The following is a 13,228-nucleotide window of genomic DNA, read 5'->3' on the forward strand; positions in this document are numbered from 1 at the left end:
CTGCAGGTGGTGATTGCAGCCATGAAATTAAAAGTCACTTACTCCTTGGAAGGAAGGTTATGACCAACCTAGACAGCATATTAAAAAGTAGAGACATTACTTTGCCAACAAAGGTCCGTCTAGTCAAGGCTATGGTTTTTCCAGTGGTCATGTATGGATGTGAGAGTTGTACTGTGAAGAAAGCTGAGTGCCAAAGAATTGATGCTTTTGAACTGTGGTGTTGGAGAAGACTCTTGAGAGTCCCTTGGACTGTGAGGAGATCCAACCAGTCCATCCTAAAGGAGATCAGGCCTGGGTGTTCATTGGAAGGAATGATGCTGAAGCTGGAACTGCAATACTTTGGCCACCTGATGCGGAGAGCTGACTCATTTGAAAAGACCTTGATGCTGGGGAAGATTGAGGGCAGGAGAAGGGGACGACAGAGGATGAGACGGCCGGATGGCATCACTGACTCAATGGACATGGGCTTGGGTGGACTCTGGGAGTTGGTGATGGACAGGGAGGCCTGGCCCGCTGTGGTTCCTGGGGTCCCAGAGTTGGACATGGCTGAGCGGCTGGGCTGAGCTGAGCGGCTGAGCTGAGCTTGGCTCTGTTTGATGTTTGCTGTAGCTGTAGGTGATGGTGGCTTCAGTTTCCTCTAGTGCTGTTGTTTTTGTCTCTCCTCTTTCCTTTGGGTTGCCCTAGAAACTGTCTTTTAAAAGAGGTTTTGGACTTCCCTGGCAGTCCAGTGGTTAAAAATCCATGCTTCCACTGTAGGAGGCATGGGTGTGAGCCCCTGGTCTGGGAACTAAGATCCCATATGCCATGTGGTATGGCAAAAGAAACCCAAAACCAATTTTTTGAGATAAAATTCATACATAGTTAACCCATTTTAAGTGTGCAGTTCAGTTATTTTTTATATACTCACAGATACAGCAACCATCACCACAGTCAATATTACAAATTTTCATCCCAGAGAAATCTGACCCCATTCCCTATCACACGCCTGATACCGCTCTCCCAGCCTTATCAATCACTCATTTCCTTTCTAGCTCTGCATAGTTCCCCTTCTGGAAGTTTCCTATGGGTGGAATCGTGTACTATGTGGTCTTCTGTGACAAAGCCCTTTCACTTAGGAAAATGTTTTCAAGGCTTACCCACACTGTCACATATATCAGCACTGAATTCACTTCTGTGGCCAAAAATACCATTTGTCAAGTGTGTCCATTTGTCGGTTAATGGGCATTTGTGTGGTTTGCACCCTTTGTCTAATATAAATAAAGCTGCTATAAACATTTGTGTACAAGTTTCTGTGTGAACATCTTTCATTACACTCAGGTATATAACTCGGAATGGGGTGGGTTTAACTTTTTGAAAAACGGCCAAACTGTTTTCCAGAGTGTCCACGCCCTTTGCTCTGCGTCTTCACCAACAGTTCGTGTTGTCCGGGTCTGAAGTTTCGACTTATTCTCGTAGGGCTGTCCTTGTAGTGGAGATGCCACTCCACACGGTTGGGAAAGGCCGTGAACATCTCTCATGTGCTTATTTATCTTCAGGGTGTCGTCTTTGGTGATGCAGCTGTTCAGATCGTCTGCTTGTTTTTAAATTGGGTTGCTTACTGAGTTTTAGAAGTTCTTTACGTATTCTTGATATGCTCAAGATACAAGCCTGATGTCAGATATGTGATTTGGAAGTATTTTCTCTCATGCTGTGACTCTCCATTCTTTCTGGTGTCTTTCAAATAGTGGAAGTTCTTAATTTTTTCCAAAGTACAACTTTTAAAGCAGTTTATTTTTGGCTGCAGCGGGTCTTTGTTGGGGCGAGCCAGGGCTATCTTCGTCTTAGAGTGGGCTCCTCCTTGCGGGGGCTTCTCCTGAAGGACACAGGCTCCAGGGCGCGTTGCCTTCCGCAGCCGCAGCTCTCGGGCTCTGGAACCTGGTCTCAGTGGTTGCGGTGGCATGTGGCTTAGTTGCTCCGCGGCACCTGGGCTCTTCCCACACCAGGGATCAAACCTTGGTCCCCTGCGTCGGCAGGCAGACTCCCAACCACGGACCACTAGGGAAGTTCACCTCAGTTTTTCTTCTATGGATCATGCTTTTGGTATCATTTCTAAGAACTCTTCACCCAACCCAACATCACAGAGTTTTTCTCTGATGTTTTGTTTCTACAGAAGTTAATCAGCTTTAGGTTTATTATATTAGTCCATGATTAACTTTGAATTAAATTTTGCAGAAGACGTAAGGTATGTTTGGAGTTGTGAGGATTTTTTTTAGCATATGGACACGTTTTTGAAAAGATTATCTTCGCCATTGAATTGCTTTAGCACCTTTGTAGGAAATCAATTGGTAATTTGTGTTCTTATATAGAATTTTAGTGTCATTTTTTGTAGGGAATGAATTCTGTTCCAGTAATCTGTCTTTATGCCAGTACGACACTCTATTGATTACATGTACAGTAAGCTTTAAAATCTGGCCGTTTTAAGTCTTCCAACGGCTTCCTTTTTCATAGTTGTTTTTTATGATCCGGTTCTTTTGCCTTTCTACATTTTATTTTGGCCGTGCCGGGTCTGCTACTGCGCGCAAGCTTTTCCCGCGCCATGGGGGCCGCTCTCTAGCTGCGGGCTTGGGCTGCTTGCAGCAGTGGCTCCTCTTGCGGGGCCCGGGCTCTGGGCACACAGGCTTCAGGAGACGTGGCGCGGGGCCCTAGTTGCTCCGCGTCATGTGGGATCTTCCCAGACCAGGGATGGAACCCATGTGTCTTCTGCATTAGCAGGCGAATTCCTTACCACTGAGCCCCCAGGGACACCCTCCTTTGCCTTACTATATAAACTTTAGAGTCCATTTTATTTCTACAAAATGTTCTCCTGGAATTTTGATTGGAATTGCTTTGTGCCTATAGACCTATATGGAGAAAACTGCAATCTTTAACAGTTTTGAATCCATGAATGTAATGTGTATCTCTATTTTTTAAGATCTTTTTTATTTGTTTCATGAGCATTTTATAGTTTTCAGCACACAAACCTTTTAAATATTTTCTAAGACTTGTTTTATGGACTTCAGTGCTATCATATACATGTTTAAAATTTTCAGTTTCTAATTTTTTATTGCCAAACATATAGAAATACATTTTAATTTTTGTATGTTGACTGTGTATCCTGAGAACTTCCTAAACTCAATTCTAGTAGCTTTTCTTGTAGATTGTTCGGAATTTTCTACATAGACAATCATTGTAAGTCAAAAGTTGTGTGTCTTATTTTCTGATGTGTGTGCTTTCTTTTTATTTTGCCATATTACACAAGGAAGGGCCTCAAACATATTTTTGATCCATCTTTATGCCACTACTACACTCTCTTCAATAGGAGTGGAGAAAGTAAACCCTGTATATGTGATTTTACTTTTTAAAAAATTTGCTGGGACTTGCATTGACTCAGCATATGGTCAGCTTTGGTGAATGTTACACATAAGCTTCCAAAGACTGTATTCTGCAGTTAGGGCAGTTGTCATGTTCGTTAACTGTATTATTCAATTACTTATATACTGTTGCCTTTTTTGGGAGTGGGAGGGTCTGCTTTTTCTACTGAAGGAGGTGTGTTAAGATCTCTAATATTCCCTGTCCGTTTCAAGTAGTTGTCTATTTGTCCTTTATGGATTTTGAGGTGTATATCAATTTGGAGTTGTTCTAACTTCCTGGTTAACTGAAATCACTTTATCATTATGATACCCCTCTTTACTCCAAATAATATTTTCTGCCTCGAGGTCTACTTCTGAGGTTAATGTGACTGTGTGAGCTGTTGGCCTATGTCCTCTCCCTCCTCACTGGTTTTCAAGCTTCTCCCATTGTGTTTGGTAGAGTTCAGTTCAGTCGCTCATTTGTGTCTGACTCTTTGTGACGCCATGGACTGCACACTCCAGGCCTCCCTGTCCATCGCTAACTCCAGGAGCTTACTCAAACTCACGTCCATTGAGTCAGTGATGCCATCCAACCATCTCATCCTCTATTGTCCCCTTCTCCTCTCACCTTCACCCATTCCCAGCATCAGGGTTTTTTCAAATGAGTCAGTTCTTCACATCAGATGGCCAATATATTGGAGTTTCAGCTTCCGCATTAGTCCTTCCAATGAATATTCAGGACTGATATCCTTTAGGATTGACTAGTTGGATCTCCTTGCAGTCCAAGGGACTCTCAAGAGCCTTCTCCAACACCACAGTTCAAAAGCATCAATTCTTCAGCGCTCAGCTTTCTTTATAGTCAAACTCTCACATCCATACATAACCACTGGAAAAACTATAGCCTTGACTAGACGGACCTTTGTTGGCAAAGTAATATCTCTGCTTTTTAATATGCTGTCTAGGTTGGTTGTAACTTTTCTTCCAAGGAGTAAGCGTCTTTTAATTTCATGGCTGCAGACACCATCTGCAGTGATTCTGGAGCCCAAGAAAATAAAGTCTGACCCTGTTTCCACTGTTTCCCATCTGTTTGCCATGAAGTGATGGGACTGGATGCCATGATCTTAGTTTTCTGAATGTTGAGTTTTATGCCAACTTTTTCACTCTCCTCTTTCATCAAGAGGCTCTTTAGAATTTTTTATGGAACTGTCTTGCTTTTTCTATGACCCAATGGATGTTGGCAATTTGATCTCTGGTTCCTCTGCCTTTTCTGAATCCAGCTTGAAGATCTGGAAGTTCACGGTTCACTTACTGTTGAAACCTGGCTTGAAGAATTTTGAGCAGTACTTTGCTAGAGTGTGAGATGAGTGAAATTATGCAGTAGTTTGAGCATTCTTTGGCATTGCCTTTGGGATTGGAATGAAAACTGACCTTTCCAGTCCTGTGGCCACTGCTAAGTTTTCCAAATTTGCTGGCATATTGAGTACAGCACTTTCACAGCATCATCTTTCAGGATTTGAAGCAGCTCAACTGGAATTCCATCACCTCCACTAGCTTTGTTCGTAGTGATGCTTGACTTCGCATTCCAGGATGTCTGGCTCTAGGTGAGTGATTACACTGTCGTGGTTATCTGGGTCGTGAAGATCTTTTTTGTACAGTTCTGTATATTCTTGCCACCTCTTCTTAATATCTTCTGCTTGTTAGGTCCATACCATTTCTGTCCTTTATTGTGCCCATCTTTGCATGAAATGTTCCCTTGGTATCTCTAATTTTGTTGAAGAGATCTGTAGTCTTTCCCATTCTATTGTTTTCCTCTTTCTTTGTGTTGATCAGTTAGGAAGGCTTTCTTATCTCTGTTATTTTTTGGAACTCTGCGTTCAAATGGGTATATCTTTCCTTTTGCCTTTCGCTTCTCTGCTTTTCTCAGCTATTTGTAAGGCTTCCTCAGACAATCATTTTGCTTTTTTACATTTCTTTTTCTTGGGGATGGTATTGATCCCTGCTTCCTGTAGAATGTCACGAACCTCCATCCATAGTTCTTCAGGCCCTCTATTAGATCTAATCCCTTGAATCTGTTTGTCACTTCCACCTTACAATCGTAAGGGATTTGATTCAGGTCATACCTGAATGGTCTAGTGGTTTTCCCTACTTTCTTCAATTTAAGTCTGAATTTGGCAATAAGGAGTTCATGATCTGAGCCACAGCCACCTCCTGGTCTTGTTTTGGCTGAATGTATAGAGTTTCTCCATCTTTGACTGCAAAGACTATAATCAATCTGATTTCAGTATTGACCATCTGGTGATGTCCATGTGTAGAGTCTTCTCTTGTGCTGTTGGAAGAGGGTGTTTGCTATGACCAGTGCGTTCTCTTGGCAGAACTCTATTAGCCTTTGCCCTGCTTCATTTTGTGCTCCAAGGCCACATTTACCTGTTTCTCCAGGTATCTGTTGAGTTCTTACTTTTGCATTCCAGTCCCCTGTAATGAAAAGGACATCTTTTTTGTGTGTTAGTTCTAGAAGGTCTTGTAGGTCTTCACAGAACTGTTCAGCATCTTCAGCATGATGCTTGGGGCATAGACTTGGATTACTGTGATATTGTTGAATGGTTTGTCTTGGGAACGAACAAACATCATTCTGGCGTTTTTGTGATTGCATCCAGGTACTGCATTTTGGACTCTCTTGTTGACCATGATGGCTACTCCATTTCCTCTAAGGGATTCTTGCCCACAGTAGTAGATATAATGGTCCTCTGAGTTAAATTCACCCATTCCAGGCCATTTTAGTTCACTGATTCCTAAAATGTCGATGTTCACTCTCCTGTTTGACCACTTCCAATTTACCTTGATTCCTGGACCTAACATTCCAGGTTCCTATGCAGTATTGTTCTTTACAGCACTGGACTTTACTTCCATCACCAAAGTAGGACATTATCAATGTGTTGTTCATATGAATGTCACTCAGTTTTTTATTTTTCAAATGTGAAATAACAATGTATGTGATTTGTATATATCAAATAAGTGTTTCATTTTTGCCTGTTTTTAGTATATATAAGTAGACTCAACTATACATATTATTTTTGCATTCAACCTCAAGTTTTTGAGACTTATCCACTTTATACCCATTGGTTTTTCCCTGCTGTATAGTACTTCACTATATAAATAATACTGTAGATCTCATTCGGTCCCACACATCTTACAAATATTGTCTTCCCCAAATTTATATTTCCAGGTTGACCTTTCCTTTAAGTCAGCATCTCTACTTTGATACAAGGATCTCAATTTACCAACCAGAAGATAATTCTTGATTTCCTGCTCTCCCGTTTCCCAATCTGTTCGTTTTTCAGTGTTCATGTCTCCTCATGACACCATTTACCCAGCTCTGCAAGAACCAAAATGGAGATGGAGACACATTTTGTTTTTTTTTTTTCCCCAGATCTGTTTTGTATTATTTGCAGTAACATCAAACGTCCATTTACAAGTTTTCTGGTCGGCAGTCAGCTGGAGACTCAGGTGTGATACCTGGTTTCGGGAGGGAACGGCCACCCACCCCAGTATTCTTGCCTGGGAAAGCCCACAGGCAGTCCATCACTCTACAGATTACGGAGTCACAGGAGTAAGACGTGACTTGCAACTGAACGACGGCAACAGCCATCAGTAGCACATGTGTGTCAATCCCCGTCTCCCAGTGCTCCCGCCTTTCCTCCTTGGTATCTGTATGTTTGTTCTCAACACCTCTATTTTTGCTTTGCAAATAAGATCATCTGTACCATTTCTCTAGACTCCACATATATGTGTTAATATACAGTATCTGTTTTTCTGACTTCACTGTGCATGACTCTCGAATGACCCAATTTTGTTCCTTCTTATGGCTGAGTGATACACCATTATATAAATGCACCACATCTTCATCCTTTCCTGTTTACAGACGTTCAGGTTGCTACCATGTCCTGCCTACTGTAAATACTGTTGCCGTGAACGCTGGCGCACCTGTGTCTTGTTGAATTCTAGTTTTCTGTGTGTATGCCCAGTAGTAGCATTGCTGGGTCATACGGCAGTTCTATTTTTAATTTTTTAAGGAACCTCCATACTGTTTTCCATCAATTTACACTCCCACTAAGAAGGTTGCCTTCTCTCCTTACCCTCTCCAGCATTTATTCTTTGTAGAGTTTTTGATGATGACTATTCTAACCAGTGTGAGGTGATACCTCATTTTAGTTTTGATTTGCATTTCTCTAAAAATTAGCAGTGTAGAGCATGTTTTCATGTTTGCTGGCCATCAGTATGTCATCTTTGGAAAAATGTCAACTTAGGTCTTCCACCAATTTTTTTTTTTTTTGATTGGGCTGGTTTTTTTTTTCCCCCTATATTGAGCTACATGAATTGCTTGTATATTTTAGAGATTAATCATTTGTCAGTTGGTTTGCAAATATTTTTTCCCATTCTGAGGGCTTTTTGTCTTATACTTTCCTTTGCTGTGCAAAAGCTTTTAAGTTTAATTAGGTACTATTTAGTTTTTATTTTCATTATGCTTAAGTGGGTCAAAAAAGATTTTGCTGTGATTTATATTACAGAGTGTTCTGTCTATGGTTTCCTTTAAGAGTTTTAGTGTCTGGCCTTACATTCAGGTCTTTAATCCATTCAGAGTTGATTTCTGTCTGTGGTATTAGGGAATGTTCTAATATCATCCTTCTTCATGTAGCTGTCCAGTTTTTCCAGCCACTGGACCAGCAGGTAAGTCCCAAGAGGCAGTTTTTGATGTCTGACACTGACTTGTTGGATGGCAAATATTTTGTTAATTGGCACAACTCAAGTTTTTGCCTTAGAGCCTCACATCGTCTACTCTGGCACTTGGTAACATATGCTCCTACAGTCAATTTGGATGATGCCAGCAAGTGTTCTGGGAAATTGGGGAGGTCTATCTTTAATCAGAACGTGTAAGATTGTACTGAGATTATGTTCTTATAGTCTCCCCACTTTTGCCTCTAAGTGGTCACATTCCTAAACAGCTTTACTGTTTGGATGTTCTATATAAAGTCAAGAATTTCCTTTTGGTCTTCTATTGAATTTGACATAAATTCTCAATAACGAAAAAAATAACCATTAGAAAAAAGAGGTTTTTCTTTTTTTAAGGATGTATCTAAATTAATCTTTTGCTTTTTCTAGTGATCATTTCCTATAAATAACACAGTTACACATATTTTACAGTTAAATCTTTTTTTATTCTCTTGTGGAATGCTATGTTTAATGTTACAGTATAGTTGTCAAAGCTACTGAAATGTGACACACGTCCATGTCTAAATGCTGCAGAACAGTATAACTTTAAACAAAGTCATTTTACAGCTGAGGTCTGATGGTTTTTAAACCGATGCCTATGTGTATGGCCAGCCACAAACCTGGGGGATGTCTATTTCCTGTACATGTATATACAAATATATCCATACATATTTATATGCACACAGGCATGTATTAATTTATGTGAAATTTATAAAATTATATATATACACATACATGCATATCCATATACATATACCCACCCTTGCTGTTGAGCTCACTTTTCTAACACTAATCAGCTTCATGCCCAATTATTGCTGCCCAGTATAACTACATGATTTTAGTGCCAATACCAAGCACCTTTTCAGATGCAGGACAGGTATGCCTGTGCATATAGATATGTGTATTTATGTATGTTTGTGTATATAAAGGAATCATTTCTCCCTTTTATGCTTCAGTCATGCATTACTACAATAAACAGTCTTTTCACCATAGGTTTTGAAATTCTAAACAGTGTAAAATCTACTTCTGGAAAACTGTATATGTTCATAGTTACAAAAAATATATTATATATATGATTGAAACCTATTGAGTACATATGTTCTCTGAATCTGGCTATATCCTAGCCCTTAGATAAATTAAAAAACACCCTCTTAACAGGATGTTATGATAGGCTTAAATAGAACATTACCTGTATTTAGAATAGTTGATAATATTTTAAAAGTTGACAAAATGATGTTAAAGATTTGAAAAACACTATGCCTCTGCATTAAATATATAAACGTTTCCAGCAAGGGCCTGGTTTAATTCATTCTAAGATTCTCATGTTCCAAGCGTAACCAATAATTGTAGTCATTATTCTTAAAATTATGGCTCATTAAGGCTTTTATACAAAAAAAAAAGCCCTAGTTTTAATCATTTATAAAAAACCAGTTCTATTTAAAAGAAAAAATGTACATGAACACTAAAGTACTCATGGATATTATCCTGTACAAAGTGTGACTATGTAAAGAGGAGGCTCGTTCCCTGTAAGAACACCCCATGGTAGCACATGTAAACCTGGTTTGGTTCCTCTGCTCTGCAGCTATTCAGCGTGTAAAATTTAAACAATTTTCACATTAACATTTAAATTTAATACAGTGCAAATGTTTGAGAATAACTTGTTCCCCCCAGTGAAACAAGGACCAGCGTTATGCTGAATATTCTTCAGATCTATTTACAAATTGAGCTAAAAGTTCACCATAAACTTTGAAATTTGCTGAATATCAGCAGAAATGTTACTGAACTAGCAGCAATTGCATTTAAAATATTTGATAGTTATTTGAGAGAATGCATAAAATTTTCCAGGCTGTACTCTGAATCATATTGCTCTTGATCCCAAAGATCACTCAGATTTTCAAGAATTGATCTCATACTTGTTTTTCCAGAAGTAGAGGTGTCAGCTTTTTCTGCTTTGCCATCCTTTAATTGGAAGAAAGATAAGATGGAAAATTTCAAAAATTTTTTCTTTAAAATACCACACTTGTTTCTAACACAGCACTTTTTCAACAGAGTTGAAAACACTTCAAACTACGGGGAAGCTCATGATCTTGTAAGATAGCCTATTCTATTTTCCACTGCCCTAATAATTTACCATTTTATGCTTTTTATTTGAGAAGAATTTTAAGAATGTTGCAAAGAACTCTGCTAACTGTGTCACTCTGGGCTCTATCGTTCTTCCTCCCTGTACACATGTTACAAGGTTAGATACATAAATTATCAGCTTTTCCCCAAGAACAGGACACTCTTATGTAACCAGAGTACAAAGTACAAAAATCAAGATCTCATATTCAGATTTTGCTACTAAGATGGTTTATGCCAACAGCTCTTGCTTCCTTGGAAGACCCCTTGAGCCCAGTTCTGCTTGCTGAAAGAAGTTACCCATAAGAATATTCTAATGAAATAAAAATACATTTGAAGCAATCCATGTTTCTTTGAGCCTTTCTTCTAGGTTACACATATCTTGTTCTCTCTACCTTATCTTACATGACATGCTTAAGGAATCTTTCTCCATTCTGGCCACATTTGGGGGACTAATTTGTTACTGTTGCAAATGCCACACCCAGAATCAGACATAATATTCTAAATGTGGCTTAATATACAGAGGGAAACTACTTTCTCTAAAATTTGGACATGATAACCCTGTTATTATGGCTGGTTTAACTGCATTATATAAAGCTATCTCTTACCATAATTTATACTGAGTGTACAATTGATTTTCTGAACCAACACAGGACTTTAAATCAACCCTGTTCGTTTTACATTATTAAACTGACAGTATTTCCAGCTGGTGCATTATTTGCTAATGGATTGTTACCTATTAGTTCTATAAACAACAACAAAAATACCTATTATCTTCATACCTTTGTGATAATATAGGCATTGTTATCCTGCCAAGGCTGAAGATGCTCAGAGAAGTTAATTTGCCTTGAGTCACCAGTTAATAGGAGGCAGGGCAAGGAATGAAGAGTCAGGTCTAGCTGACTCAAGATAGTTCCTACCTGCTAAAGGACAGCTAAGGAAAGAAAACTCAGGGAGCACGCTAGAGCCATCAATCAGAAAGTCAAAACTTCAAACATCCTCTAGTATCCGAGAATTTTATCTGGACATCAAAAATGCCCTCAAGGGGTTATCTAGTTGATACTAAAGTGAACACCTTTGCTGCCCCTTTTAATACTTTTACCAAGTAGTGCCAGAAGTCTGTGAACACATATATTATAAATACAAAAACTGTGTAAGTTTTTTACCTTATCAAGAGTAAACAGATCAAGGAGTTGATCTGTCCCCATACTCTGCAAACTAGAATTCTCTTGGCTAATAACAGTATTTGCTATGTTCATCTTGAATTTCTGCAAACCCATTATTTTCTCTTCCAATGTTCCTCTGGTTATCAATCGGTACACATTAACCACACGTTTCTGAATGAGAAAAAGAAGTTAAGCAACTGTAGTGTTCTTGCCTGCAGAATCCCAGGGATGGGGGAGCCTGGTGGGCTGCCATCTATGGGGTTGCATAGAGTTGGATACGACTGAAGTGACTTAGCAGCAGCAGCACAAATAAATGGTTAAGCTTTGAGAGTCACCAAATCAGAGGGATTTGTATGCTTGTTTTAGGTACTTGACTACTACTGAATTAGGATTGCAGGTTTTTTTAAAAATCTGTGCCCAAGACCTTAAAATGTTTGCAATCACAGAATATTAGGAATGGATAGTATCCCAGGTTTTCTTGGCCCAAGCACCTCATTTAATGTGAGAAAGTTGTGCAACAAAATTAAGTGACTTACCTAATGTCACAACACTTATTAACATAAAAATAGGAACTCAAACCAAGACTTTGTCTTTTGGGGGAAGTATTACTCCCAGTGCGCAAGTTAACACCTGGGAGTGCTGACTTTTTACCTGCCCAATGCGATGGGCCCGGTCCATGGCTTGTAGATCACGCATGGGATTCCAGTCATGCTCCACAAATACCACCGTATCAGCGCCTGTTAAGTTAAGCCCCAGGCCACCAACATGAGTTGTAAGTAAAAGAACATCTATGGATGGATCATTGTTAAACCTAAAAACATAGATATTAAAAAATAAAATTAGTACATTGCTTAAGTTCCAATTACAGACACTTAAAAGTTTAATAAATACTAAAGAGCACAAATAAGAATGTTGCTTTATAAATCCATGATCCAGCCATTTCTGTGACCACTAGAGTTGAGACTACCTTCTTTTAAATAGACATAACATCTGTAGTAGTAGAAAAAAGGTAGTCTGTAGCATGTTAGAAATTTCATACCTAGCAATTAAGTCCAATTGAAAATGTACTTGAGTAATTTTCAAAAATGGAACATTAAGACAAAACCCAAGTATGAACCTTTAACCTATGGAGACAGAATAGTGTGGGAAAAGGTCAGATCAGTCAGCGAAGGCAGATTAGGGTGGTAAGGGTTGCTAAAATCATACTAGTCCTAGAAGATAATGACAAAGGACATCTAGTAGCTTCTAGGAAAAAGAAAAACTAACATTACCAAGCTATCATTTATTACTGACTGAGACAATCACCGGGCTTTACTTTATATGCTTTATATTATTTGTTACAGTAGCTCTATAAGGATATTATTTGAAAGAGACCCAGGCTGTGTGGATAAGAAATGTTAGTGCCCAAGAGAACACTGCTCTGATGGTGGAGTCTGGAGTCAAGTCTGGGTTTTGAGTCCCTTCCTAGGGCTCTGATTTGTGCCTTAAGATCTCTTAGGAATGTCTGTTAAAAATGCTTTGAAGTCAGCAGCCTACATGACAGATCCTAGGAATCTGCATTTTAAAAAACGAATCACTGAGACTTCTAAAGCAGACCACATATAAGAAACACTGCACTCAGACTGTTTCCAAGCCAGGCCAGCTTCCATCTTGTTGCCAGTGCAGAGGGAGAGATGAGGATAAAGATCACAGTTAAGCCACCTGTTTGCCACCTCTTACCCCTAACCACCAAATGCAGATGAAGGGGAAATAGTTACCTCTCTCTTTTGATGCCTTAAACTTCTTTTATGCCCGTAAGGATGCTTTCCT

At 39.3% G+C, this 13,228-nt stretch overlaps 1 protein-coding gene across 2 annotated transcripts in view; it reads right to left on the minus strand.

The window, feature by feature from the left end:
• The window catches only part of BTAF1 (B-TFIID TATA-box binding protein associated factor 1), an 86,311-nt gene continuing 81,642 nt past the window's right edge, over nt 8,560-13,228 (minus strand). For both annotated transcript variants that reach the window (XM_005698209.3, XM_018041408.1), the window contains 3 exons: nt 12,071-12,230; nt 11,420-11,590; nt 8,560-10,094 (listed from right to left, as the gene is read on the minus strand). In XM_005698209.3, the coding sequence (XP_005698266.1) occupies nt 9,951-10,094; nt 11,420-11,590; nt 12,071-12,230 (475 nt within the window). In that variant the 3' untranslated portion in view covers nt 8,560-9,950. The remainder of the gene's footprint in view (nt 10,095-11,419; nt 11,591-12,070; nt 12,231-13,228) is intronic.

Source organism: Capra hircus, chromosome 26 (genome assembly GCF_001704415.2).
Source record: "Capra hircus breed San Clemente chromosome 26, ASM170441v1, whole genome shotgun sequence".
Classification (NCBI taxonomy): Eukaryota; Metazoa; Chordata; class Mammalia; order Artiodactyla; family Bovidae; genus Capra; species Capra hircus.